At 43.3% G+C, this 13,857-nt stretch overlaps 1 protein-coding gene across 1 annotated transcript in view; it reads left to right on the plus strand.

Annotated features, from left to right (window-relative positions):
• Positions 1–13,857, plus strand: part of camk4 (calcium/calmodulin-dependent protein kinase IV) — a 145,482-nt gene that overhangs the window by 111,233 nt on the left and 20,392 nt on the right. Inside the window, exons 8-9 of the mRNA XM_060844433.1 lie at positions 11,778–11,853; positions 12,133–12,259. Of these exons, the coding sequence (XP_060700416.1) occupies positions 11,778–11,853; positions 12,133–12,259 (203 nt within the window). The remainder of the gene's footprint in view (positions 1–11,777; positions 11,854–12,132; positions 12,260–13,857) is intronic.

Genomic DNA, 13,857 nt, shown 5'->3' on the forward strand with positions numbered 1-13,857 from the left:
ACTATGATGGGATTGTATTATAGAACCCCCCACCCTGCTAATAGTAAGTAGGAAATTGAGCAAATATGTTGAGAGATCACAGATAGCTGTAAGAGTAATAAGGTTGTAATTGTTGATTTCATTTTCCCAAACATAGATTGGGAGTGTCATAGTGTTAAGGGCTTGACTGGGGAGGAATTTGTTAAGTGTACTCAAGAAAACATTCTAATTCAATCTATAGATGGTCCTACTGGAAAAGGAGCAAAACTCAACCTCCTCTTGGGAGATAAGACAGGGTTAGTAATTGAGGTGATAGTGGGGAGCACTCTGGGATAAGTGACCATAATTCTATTATTTTAAAATACTTATGGAAAAGGATAGGCCTAGTCCACAAGTTAAAGTTATAAGTTGGGGCAAGAACAATTTTGATGGCATTAGACAGGAACTTTCAAATGTTGATTGGGGGAGACTGTTTTCAAGTGAAGGGATGTCTGGCCAGTGGGAGGCTTTCACAAACGAGATCTCAGGGACTGCGTGTTCCTGCTAGTGTGAAGAACGAGGCTGGCAGGAGTAGGGAACACTGGATGACTAGAGATATTGAGGTTGTGGTCAATAAAAAGGAGAAGGCATATGTCAAGTATAGATAGCTGGGATGTGAATTCCTTGAGTATAACGAGGTGTAGGAATACACAGAAAAGAGAAATCAGGAGGGCAAAAAGGAGACATGAGATGACTTGGCAGATAAGGTTAAAGAAAATCCAAAAAGAGTCTACAAGAACATTAAAGGCAAAAGAATAACGAGGGAGAGAATAGGACCCCTTAAAGATCATTGAGGCTATCTATCTCCATCACAGGAGATGAGTGAGGTCCTAAATGAATACTTTGTTTCAGTATTTACTATGGAGGAAGACATGGAAGCTATGGGACCCACGGTAAATAGTGATGTCTTGAAAACAGTTCAAATTAAAGAAAAGAAGGTAATCAAGGTAGATAAATTCCCAGGAGCTGATCAAGTATACCCCAAGACATTTTGGGATGCTGGGAAAAAACTTGTGGTTCCCCAGCAGAGATATTTGTATCATTGACAGCTAAGGATGAGTTGTGGGAAGACTGGAGGCTGGCAAATGCTGCACCATTATTTAAGAAAGGCTGGAAGGAAAAGCTTGGACCTACAGACTGGTGTGCCTGATGTCAGTGGTAGGTACATTGTTGGAAGGGACTCTGAGAGACAGAGTCTACATGCATTTGGAAAAGCAAGAACTGATTAGGGATAGTCAGCAAGGCTTTGTGCATGGGAAATCGTGTGTTGCTGGAAAAGCACAGCGAGTCAGGCAGCACCCGAGGAACAGAAGAATCGATGTTTCAGACATAAGCCCTTCATCAGGAATGAGGCATGGGAAATCGTGCTTCTCAAACTTGTTTGAGCTTTTTGAAGAAGTAACCAAGAAGATAGATGAAGGCAGAGCGGTAGACTTTGTCTACATGGACTTTAGCAAGGCCTTCGACAGGTTCCACATGGTAGACTGATTAGTAAGTTAGATCACATGGGATTCAGGGAGAGCTAGTCAATTTGAGACAAAATTGGCACGATGATAGAAGACAGAGGGTGATGGTAGAGGGTTGGTTTTCAGACTGGAGGCCTGTGACTAGCAGTGTGCCTCAAGGATCAGTGCTGGGTCTGGTTGTTCATCATTCATAATAACCATTTGGATGAGAATATAGGACACATGCTTAGTAAGTTTGCGGATGACACCAAAATTTGTGGGAGAAGGTGAGGACTGCAGATGCTAGAGATCAGAGTCAAAACGTGTGGCACTGGATAAAGCACAGCAGGTCAGGCAGCATCCGAGGAGAGTAAACGTTTCGGGCATCAAGAATGACAAACTTGGTAGTATAGTGGACAGTGAAGAAGGTCATCTAAGAGTACAGTGGGATTTGACCAACAGAATCATGAGCTGAGGAATGGCAGATGGCGTTTAAATTAGCTAAATGCAAAGTGTTGTATTTTGGTAACCGTGATATGGAGGTGCTGTTTTGGGTTGGGGTGGACAAAATCAGAAGTCACACGACACCAGGTTATAGTCCAACAGGTTTATTTGAAATTACAAGATTTTGTTCCTTCATCAGGTGATAAAGGAGCAGTGCTCCAAAATCTTATGATTTAAATAGACCTGTTAGACTGTAACCTGGTGCCATGTGACTTCTAATTTCGTATTTTGGTAAGACAAACCTGGGCAAGACTTACACACTTAATGGTAGAGCCTGGGGAGTGTTGTTGATCAGAGAGATTGAGCAGTGCAGGTACAGGTAGACAGAATGCTGAGGAAGGCATTTGTCACACTTGCTTTCATTGGTTAGAATACAGGGGAACCTCAATTATCTATACGAGACAGGTGGGCACAATTTTGTTCAGATAATCAATTATTCTCTTAAATCGATTAAATGCTTTTCCTCTGGAACTCAGAGTTTTTAAAGTCTGCTCCCCGTTCAGGAGACTGCAGCAGCACACAGTGCATGAGCCCCGCCCCCGCACCACCCCCCCCCCCCCCCCCAACCCAGTCCAACCCTTTCCAACACCGCCGCCACCCCAAACCCCATCCAACAACACCCACCCAACCCAACACCACCCCCGCCCCGAACCCATGCAACACCCATCCCGACCCCACTCCACCCCATACTGCCCACGATCCCAACACCGCCCCTCCCAAACCCATCCAACACCTCTCCCCCGACCCCAGCTCCATCCAACACCACCCCCGACCCCAACACCGCGCCCCTTCCCCGACCCCAACACCACCCCCCGACCCCAACCCCGTCCAAAATAGCCTGGCCTTGCCCAACACCGCCCCAGCACCAACCCTGTCCAACACAGTGCCACCACCCCAACCTCAACACTGCACCCCCCTGCCCTCCCATACCCCGTGCAACCCCCACACACCCATCCACCCCCATCCACTCCTGCCCCCATTTCCCCCTGCCCCCTCTCCAGGACATCCGGTCTGGACACCAACAACAAGGCTGCTGCAGCTGCGTTTGTTTGGTAAGTCTCCAAACAGTATAAACACATAACCACAGCCAAACACACAAAGTTTTACTGCAACCTTTTGACAGGTTCCACATTTGCCCTGTACAGGACAATTTTAGAGAGATTATCTAGGGAAGGGGGGTGTTTAGGATACACCCCTCTGTAAAACTCCAGTATGGGAAGAGAGAGAGGGTGTGAGGTCAATCATTTGGAGGTGGTGCCTGTTTAATCACTGTAAACAAAATACCCGATCACTGCAGGAAACACGTCTTTGACGTAATGTTTCTATCAGGACGGCATGGTTTGCACTACTGCCTCATAGCACCAGGGTCCCAGGCTTGATTCCAGTGTCAGGCGTCTCTCTGTGTGGAGTTTGCATGTTCTCCCCGTGTCTGCATGGGTTTTCTCCGGGTGCTCCGGTTTCCTCCCCTAGTCCAAAGATGTGCCGGTCAGGGGAATTGACCATGCTAAATTGCCCATTGTGTTAGGTCCATTAGTGTTAGGTCAGAGGGAAATGGGCCTGGGTGGGTTACTCTTCGGAGGGTCGGTGTGGACCTGTTGGGCTGAAGGGCCTGTTTCCACATTGTAGGGAATCTAATCTGCTTCAGATAATCCGATTTTCGTATAATTGATATTCAGATAATCGAGGTTCCTCTGTATTGTGTACAGGTGTTGGGATGTCATGTTATGGCTGTACAAGACATTGGTAAGGCTACATTTGGTGTACTGCATATAATTCTGGTCCCCCTGTAATCGGAAGGATATTATTAAACTGGAAGGGGTGCAAAAATCATTTACAAGGATATTACTGTGGCTGGATAGGTTGGGACTTTTTATCCCTGGAGCATAGGAAGTTGAGAGGTGACCTTATAGAGGTTTATAAAATCATGAGAGTTATAGATGAGGCTCGCCAAGGATATGGGAGCCCAAAACGAGAGGGCATAGGTTTAAGGTGACAATGGAAAGATTTAAAAGGGACCTGAGGGGCAACTTTTTCACACACAGGGTGGTGCATATATGGAATAAGCTGCAAGAGGAAGTGGTACAGTTGAGTACAGTTACATTTAAAAGACAATTGCATAGGTACATGGATAGGAAAGGTTTAGAAAAACATCGTCCAAACGTAGGCAAATGGGACTAGTTCATTTCAGGAAACCTGGTTGGCATGGGTGAATTGGGCTGAAAGCACTGTTTCTCTGCTGTATGACTCTATGATTACCATCTAAAGGACAAGAGCAACAGGTGCATGGAACGCCACCCTCCTCTTTCCCCTCCAAGCCATTCACTGTTCTTCAGTTTCACTGAGTTAAAATCATGGAATTCCCTACCTAAGGGCAAGACTACCTACAGCACATGCATAGCAACTGTCCAAGAAGACAGCTCACCACCATCTTCTCAAGGGCAGCTGGGGATGGACAATAAATGTTGGCCAAGCCAGAAAAGTGATTTTTTAAAAAAAGGTTTTGGATACTCTACTCTTATTTAAGCTGACAGTCTGAATGACCAGAAGAGGTCAATAAGCAAAGATTCTTTCGACAATCTGAGACCCATTCCACTTTGGAGTACCAGGGAAATCTCTGCAGAGGCTCACTTGAATTGCAGGACTCTTCCTTCAACCTGCTATGAACTTGATTCTGTTTTTTAATTGAGGGCCAATACTTATGTGTGATTTCTTGGAGGAAATTTCTGCTGCACAGACAATCTGCAATGGAACAATAGTTATCAAAGCCTTATTGAAGACAGATTTAAAGAAAAAAAGGCCTTAGTGCCAAAGTATAAAATATATTTGATTTGGAACTTGTGGAGACAAAAACTTGATATTGCCTTCCTGAAAGGGACTCTTTACCAATGGGAAGAGTCAATGGATCAGTGATATTGAGCTTGGAAATCAGTCAGATTACTGGGTCATGCCTCCAATTTGTATGTATTGGAGTGATGCAGGGACAGCCAAATGTTCTCCTTTGGGCTTGGACAGGATATCACTGAGTTTTTTTTATTCATTCACAGGATATGGATTAGGCTTGCATTTATTACCATCCCTTAATTGCCTAGAGGAGTCAGTATCAACCACATTGCTGTGAGTCTGAAGACTCAGTGGACCAGACCAGGTCAGGACAGCAGATTTCCTTTTTTAAGCAACCTTAGTGAACCAAATGGAGTTTTAGAAGCATTGACAGTGGTCATGTTTGGGCCAGTGTTTTATTCCAGATTTTTATTGAAGTCAAATTTCACCATCTGCTGTGACGGGATTCCCCTGAACATTGGCCTAAGGTTCTAGGTTATTAGTCCAGAGACATCACCACTATGCCATTGCTTCCCCCAAATATTTGCAATACCATTTCTTTCTGTTCCTCTACCGTTATCTCTGATGAGATCTTCCTTTTACTCCTCCCAATGATTTATGCTTCACCCTTGTTATTTCTCATTTACATGCAGTAACAACATGAATCTGGCTACACCAGCTGCATGTCACTACCACCCTCTCGATTCTTCAACTGATGTAAAATTATAAGAATACTTACCCCCATACTCCATAATGAAAGGGCACGAAGAAATTTTCTCCAAGTAAATATTGGGACGACAGAAGCCATTGCCTTCAGTATTGGTTCCAAACTTCCCTAGTTATCGGTTGAATCTTTGGTGTCTTGATGTCACAAAAAGCAGCCCTAGTGATGGCATCATATCCACAAGCTGCCTCCATACCAAGAGTGGTAGCAATGTGTGCCATCTATTATATGCACAATAGACAGGCAGGAGGCTGGAAGAAGACAGGGGGTCAGGCAACATCAGGAGGTGGAGAAGTTGACATTTTGGGTGTAACCCTTCATCAGGCCATGCACAGCAGAGCTTCACGAAAGCACTTTCAACAGCATCTTTTAAACCCACAACCATCCAAAAGAACAAGAGCAGCATAGACTGGTAGAAGACCTGCAAATGTCCCTCAAAGCTATGCACCATCCTGACTTTGAAATACATGGTTGTTCTTTCAGTGTTGCCAGGTCAATGTCCAAGAACTCCCTCCATCACAACATTGCAGCTGTACGTAAACCACATGGACTGCATCAGTTCAAGATGGCAGCTGATAGATTGAAAAATAGATTTTGTGGCTGGCAAATCCAGGATCCAGGACCAAAACAACTCAATAATTGGATTCCTCACAACATCAATAATGCCTTAATTACTTAGCAGAAAGATGCAAGTGAATTTATTGTAAATAAATCTTCAGTGACACCTCATGCCTCTCTTCTCAACTACTTGCCTCCACTCGCCTAGTTGCCATGGGATTCATGATTGCTACTAAATCAAAATGATCAGCTTTCAATTAGGTTTGACTCTGTAGTATTAATACTTGATTATGCACAACTTAGAATTGAAAGGTCAAAGCGTGATTCTTTTTTTAAAAATTACAATTAATATTCAGCATTAAAATAATCAGATTTTACACCCCAAATGGAACAGGAGAGAAGCAGATTTTTTGCTGAAATAAAATTACATGCAGATGAAAAAAATAAATGTAGTGAAATTGTACCAAAGTTCTGCATTTTCAACACAAACTTCAGAATCATGCATGTTTACATGCCAAAATTAGAAGATGCACCAACTGATGCATTAACAAGAATCGCAAGAACAAAAAGCAGCACAAGGACAAATTAGACCAGGGTAACCAACATGCACAGCTATAACTCAAGCCCAACATCATCCATCCTCTTCCTCCACTATCCCCCCTTTACACTTGCCCCCTGCTGAAACTCAGAATGGCAGAACCTGCAAATTTCTCCAATCCAATTCAACTTCTCCCACCCACTCTTGCTGCTCTTCCAGTTATGGATTCTGTCTTCGAGGAGCAACAGAAGCACAAAGTAGGATCCTCTGAATGGATGAGCGTGAGAGAGACCAAATTATTGATTGGAAGAGCTGGAAAAAGATTCAACTTCTGATGAGAGGAAAGGAACCCTGTCTGATTTGAGAAGTTGGAGAGAGAGAGAGACTCCTTTTAAAATCTACATCTCACCAAGCAAAAGGACCTAATTGCTTTTTAATGCTCCTATGAAGTGCCTTGAGGTATTTGTATTGATTTAAAACTGCTATTTAAAGCAACCAGTTGTTGTTTTGGGGGAAGGCAAATCTTAGTCAAACAGCAGCATGATAGTTAGCCTTCTTAGTTGGTGATTTAGATGATAAACATCCAGCCCTGTATCTCTCAGACATATTAATTACGTGGGATATAATAGCATGTCATTGGGCAAGTTATCTAAACCTCAGGTTAATGTTCAGGGGATGTGGAAATAAATCCCATTTTGCCAGATGGTAAAATATTAATTCCATAAAATTTCAAATAAAAAGCTTGTCTAATATTGATTGAAATATCTAGTTCACAAATGTTCTTCTTGGAGGGAAATCTGCTGTCCTTAACTGGCCTGGCCTACATGTGATTCCACAGCAATGTAATTGACCCTAAGAAGCTTTCTGAAATGGCATAACGAACCACTCAGTTCTATCAATCACTACAATGGAAAGTAATTCAATGATCTGCCTGACATCAACCCAGACATCAGAAACTGTGTCAGCAAAATCCTCCATAGCAACTTGTGTCACAAATAGGACGAGGTATCTCACAGACTAATCAAGCAGTAGCCTGATATTGTCATTCACTCAGAATGAAACCTTACAAACAGTGTCCCAGACACCACCATCACCACTCCTGGGCATGTCCTGTCCTACCAGCAGGTGAATTCCATGTTGAACAATACGTAGAGCAAGCAATGAGGGTGCAAGGACAATGTAAGTACTCTGAATGGAGAACGTCAATGACCCACATCAAGAGTGGTTTGATGCACCACTACTGTATGTTCTGGTCAAGTCCTGCAGCAGATGGTGGAGGAACCAACAAGATGGGAAAACATACTTGACCTCATCCTTACCAATCCACTTACCACAGAGAAACCTGTCCATGACTGTCTGTATGAGTGGCCATTACACAGTCCTTGTGGAGACAAAATCTTTTCTTCACATTGTATACAATGCCATACAACCTGATCTGTCTGTGTGCTAAATAGGACCGATTTCAAATAGATCTAACAATGAGGGCCAAAGGGCCTGTATGCACTGTACTATTCTAATTCAACATTGGGCAACCATATGTTACTTTGGGCCACTGGCAGCAGCCAAATTGCAGTCAACCAAAATCTGCAGCCTTCAGCCTAGCATTACTATCCTGCCAGGGGATGAAATCTGGTTCAATGAAGAAAGCAGGAGGGCACGCAGGAGCAGCACCAGCCATGCCTAAAAGCCTAGAAATTAGATGTCAACCTGTGAAGCTACAATACAGCACTACTTGCAAGCCAAACATTGGAAGCAGCAAGTGATAGACAAGGCTAAACAATCCCACAACCAACAACTTTGTTATATGCTCCATAGTCCTATATCCTGCCTTGAAAAGTGATGGACAATTAAATAACTGTCAGAAGGTGAAAGTTTCACAAATATTCCCAACGTTAACCCTGTGGGAGCTCAGCATGTCAGTAAAAAAAAACTCCACATGATATCAAGAAACAACTGAAGGCTCTGGGTACTACAAAGTCTATGGGCCCTGACAAAAATCTTGGCATTGGAACTAAAAATTTTTTTTCTAAAACGTGTTGCACCTCCGGCATCCACCTGACAATGTGGAACATTCTCCAAATATATCCTGTAAACAAGAAGATAAATTTGACCCCATCAGTCTACTCTCAATCACCAGTAAAGTGATGATGACATTGACAGTGCTATCAAGTAGTATTTGCAAAGGAATAACCTGCTCACTGACATTCAGTTTGGGTTCTGCCAGGACCATTCAGATTCTGACTTCATTACAATCTTGGTCCAGCCATGGACAAAAGAACCAATTTTCAGAGGTGAGGTGTGAGTGACTACCTTTGAAATCGAGCCTATGGTTGACCAAGTGTAACATCAAGGAGCCCAAGTAAAACTATAGTCATTGGGAATTGGGGGAAAACTCTCTGCTTGTTGGAATCATACCTGATGGAAAGGAAGATGGCTGAGATTGTTGTAGGTCAATCATTTCAGTCCCAGGATCTCACTGCAGAATTTCTTCAAGGTAGTGTCTTAGGCCAAACATGCTCCCCTGATTCATCAATAACTTTCGTTCCAACATACATCTGGGGTAGAGATTTTGCTGATGATTGCAAATATTTGGCATTCAAGGCTCCTCAGAGTTGTTAAACCACCCTTCTCCCTTTGCAGTAAAACCTAGATAAAATCCAGAGTTTGGCTGGTACATGGCAAGCAACATTCATGCAACACGATTGTCAGGCAATGCCCATCTCCAACGAGAGAGTATCTAACCATTGCACCTTGATGTTCAATGGCATTGACTTTGCTGAGATCCCACTATCAACATCCCTTGGGGTTATCATTGACCAGAAACTGAACTGGACCAGCCCTCTGAATTCTGTGGCTATAAGAGCAAGGTCAGAGACTAGGAATCCTGCATAAGTCCTTTCTGTCTCCCCAGTGCAAACCTGCCACATACAATGCAAACGTCAGGAGCATAATGGAATACTCTCACTTGCCTGAATAAGTGCAGTTCCAACAACACTCAAGCTTGATGCCATTCAGGACGAAGCTGTCCAATTGATTGGGAACCCATCTACCAACTTCGACTTTCTCACTCTTCATCATCGATACGCATTGGCAGCAGTGTGTATCATGTACAAGATGCACTGCAGTAATTTATCAAGTCTCCTCTGGCAGCACCTTCCAAAATCATAACCTCTATCACCTTCTGGTCAAGGACAGCAGATCATGAGAACACCGCCACTTGCAAGTTTCCATCCAGTTCAAGTACCCACCTCAACAACTTCTGCTGGCAGCTCATTCCATGTGCAGACCACACTCTGTTAAAAAGTTATCCTTTTAGTCTTTGCCCTCTAACCTTAAACTGATATCCTCTAGTCTTTGATTCCCCAACCCTGGGAAAAAGACTGAGTGCATTCACCCTTTCCATGCCTCTCTTAGTCTTATACAGTTTTATAAGAATTCCAGCCCCCCCCCCCAAATTCAGTCTCCCACACTTTAAAGAAAAGAGGCCTAGCTTCTCCTTACAAATCAGACCCTTGAGTCCTGGCAACATCCTTGTAAATTTCGTCTGCACTCTTTGCAGTTTAATAGCACCCTTCCTATAACAAGGTGACCAAAATGGAACACAATACTTCAAGAGCGGCCTCACCAACATCCTCTACAACTGCAACATAACCTTACAATCATATATTCAATGCCCTGACTGATGAAGGCCAGTATTCCCAAAGCCTTTTTCACTGCTCTGTTTACCTGTGACTCCACTTTCAGATAACCGTGCAGCTGAACTCCAAAGTCCCTCTGAACTCCAAAGTCCCTCTGTTCCACTACACTCCTTAAGGCCCTACCATTCACTATGAAACCTCTACCTTGATTTGACTTTCCAAAATGCAAGAGTTCACACTTATCTACATAAAATCCATTTGCCATTTCTCGGCCCACTTTCCCAGTTAGTCAAGGTCCTGCTGCAATTTGTGATAACCTTCCTCACTATCCACGTTACCTCCTATTTTAGTGTCATCTGCAAACTTACTAATCATGCCCTGTACATACTCATCCAAATCATTGATATATTTAACAAACAGCAACGGGCCCACCACTGACCCCTGAGGCACTCCACTAGTCACAGGCCTCCATTCCAACAAGCATCTGCCCACTATTACCCTCTGCTTCCTATCATCATGCCAATTGTGTATCCAATTTGCAAGCTCTCCCGGATTCCATGCGATCTAACCTTCCAGAGTGACCTATCAGAGGCCTTACTGAAATCCATACCAACTATGTCTACTGCCCTGCCCTCATCATGCTTCCTAGTCACTTCATTAAAGAACTTAGCAAATTTGTGAGGCATGATCTCCCATGCACAAAACTGTGCTGACTGCTCCGAATCAAACCCTGTCTTTCCAAATGAATGTACATCCTATCTCTCAGAAACTTCTCAAGTAACTTACCTAACACAGATGTTAGGCTTACTGGTCCATATTTCCCAGGTTTTTCTTTGCTGCCCTTCTTGAATAAGTATACAATGTTCAATAGTCTCCAGTCTTCCGGGACCTCACCCTTGGAAAACAATGTTGCAAAAAATATCAGCCAGAGCCTCTGCAATTTCTTCTGTAGTCGCTTGCAGCGTTCTTAGATGTATCTGGTCAGGACCAGGAGAGTTATCCACATTCATACATTCTAATATGTCTTACAGCGCCTCTACTGTGATGTGGACTGTTCCTAAGATATGACCACTAAGGTCCCAAGTTCACAAGTTGTCATGTCTGTCTCCATGGTAAACACAGAGGAGATGTATTCTTTGAGGACCTTGCCCCATCTCTTGCAGTCCTAAACATACATATCTACTTTGGTCCTTGAGGGATCCTATTCTCTCTCTGGTTATTCTTTTTCCTTTAATATACTTTAAGAACCTCTTCGGATTCACCCTTTAGAGGTGTACAATAGTATTTCTGAACAGATTGAGCAGAAAATATCTGGGGGAAATTGCAGAACTCAGATCATTAACAAAGGAATAGCAGCTGTATATAGCTATGTTAGATTATTTAATTTGGATGGAAATTTGATTATGATAATGCTCACAAAATCTTGCATTACCATTTTATACAATGCTAAATTCGATTGTTTTGTTACAGTATTACACTTGTTGTTTGCTTGCCTTTATTAAGTCTCACTTTAATTTGTTATTTTAACCCAGCCCCTGAAATTTTACGAGGTTATGCCTATGGACCAGAAGTTGACATGTGGTCAGTGGGAGTCATCACCTACATATTGTAAGAATCTGCCAATGTAGCATTGAGCTTTTATTATTTCCTAATTTCATCTGTTCTGTTAATTAAGGATAAACAATTTAATTAATTTTACTGAACAACTAATCTATGTACTTCAGCATTACGAATCTAGTACAATAGCAACATGATGCAGACTAGCAGCAAGTTAAACTATCATCCTTCCGTGCTGCGACCATCTTAAGATTCGATGCTCTCTTTATTCATATAGCTCAGCAACATACAGGACAACTGTTACCTGACAATTTCTTACTCTCTTGTCAGACTGTGTGGCTTTGAACCATTCTATGATGAGAGGGGAGATCAATACATGTTTAAGAGGATCCTGAACTGTGACTATGACTTTGTCTCCCCCTGGTGGGATGAGGTTTCACTTAATGCAAAAGATTTGGTAAGTGGTAACAATATTGTAAAAGGTTCTGCTCAGACACATGCTGAAGAGATAATAGGGAGCAGATTATACTCATTAGAAGACATTTTGGGGGCCATCTTGTGGTGCAATGGCAGTGTCCCTACACCTGGGTTCAAGTCCCACCTGTGTAATAACATCTCTGAACAGGTTGATTTTTAAAAAGTTGAATATTTTTAAATTTAAGGGCTAGTTTTGGATTGGGGTGGGGGGTGCAGTGGTGGTTTATTTATTAATTTATTAATTTGTGGGACGTGGGTGTTGCTGGCTGGGGCAGCATTTATTGCCCCTCCCTAGTTGCCCCTTGAGAAGGTGATGGTGAGCTGCCTTCTTGAATCACTACACACCACCTGCTGTGGATTGACCCACATTGCCATCAGGGAGGGAATTCCAGGATTTTGACCCAGTGACAGTGAAGGAACGGTGATATTTTTCCAAGTCAGGATGGTGTGCTTGGAGGTGGAGGTGTTCCCATCTATCTGCGGCTCTTGTCCTTCATGATGTAAGTGGTTGTGGATTTGAAAGGTTCTGTCTGAGGATCTTTGATGAATTTCTGCAGTGCACCACGTAAATGGTGCATACTGCTGCTCTGGGGAGAGTGGTAGAGGGAGTGGGAGTGGATGCTTGTGGATGTAGTGCCAATCAAGTGGGCTCCTTTGGTCTAGATAGTGTCAAGTTCTTTGAGTGTTGTTAGAGCTGCACTCATCTAGGTAAGTGTGGAGTATTCCATCACACTTCTGACTTGTGCCTTGTGGATCATGAACAGGCTTTGAGGAGTCAGAAGGTGAATTACTTGCGGCAGTATTCTTAGCCCCTGACCTGCTCTTGCAGCCACTGTGTTTATGTAGTGAGTCCAGTTGAGGTGTTGGTCCATTATAACCCCCAGGATTTGAATAGTGGGGGATTCAGTGATGGTAATACCATTGAATGTCAAGGGACTGTGGTTAGATTGTCTCTTATTGGTGGTGGTCACAGCCTGGCATTTGTGTGGTGCAAGTTTTACTTGCCACTTGCCGGCCTAAACCTGGATATTGTCCACATCTTGTTGCATTTGAACATGGACTGCTTTAGTATCTGAGGAGTCGTGAGTGGTACTGAACATTGTGCAATCGTTAGCGAAAATCCCTGCTTCTGACCTTAGGATGGAGAGAAAGTCATTGATGAAGCAGCTGAAGATGTTTGGGTCTGGGACACTACCCTGAGGAACTCCTGCAGAGATGTCCTGGAGCTGAGATGATTGACCTCTGACAACCAGAACTATCTTCTTATGTATCAAGTATGACTCCAACCACCAGAGAGTCTGCCCTTGATACCTATTGATTCCAGTTTGGCAAGGGCTGTTTGGTGCCAAACTCAGTTGCTCTCACCTCACCCCTCGAATTCAGCCCTTTTGTCCATCTTTGACCCAAGGCTGTAATGCGATGAGAAGCTGAGTGGCCCTGATAAAACCCAAACTGGGATTCACTGAGCAAGTTATTGCTGTGCAAATGCTGCTTGATAGTACTGTGGATGACAACTTTCACCACTTTATTGATGATCGAGAATAAACTGATGCAGTAGTGATTGACTAGGTTGAATTT

The sequence above is a fragment of the Hemiscyllium ocellatum genome, chromosome 2, assembly GCF_020745735.1.
Source record: "Hemiscyllium ocellatum isolate sHemOce1 chromosome 2, sHemOce1.pat.X.cur, whole genome shotgun sequence".
In the NCBI taxonomy this organism is placed as follows: Eukaryota; Metazoa; Chordata; class Chondrichthyes; order Orectolobiformes; family Hemiscylliidae; genus Hemiscyllium; species Hemiscyllium ocellatum.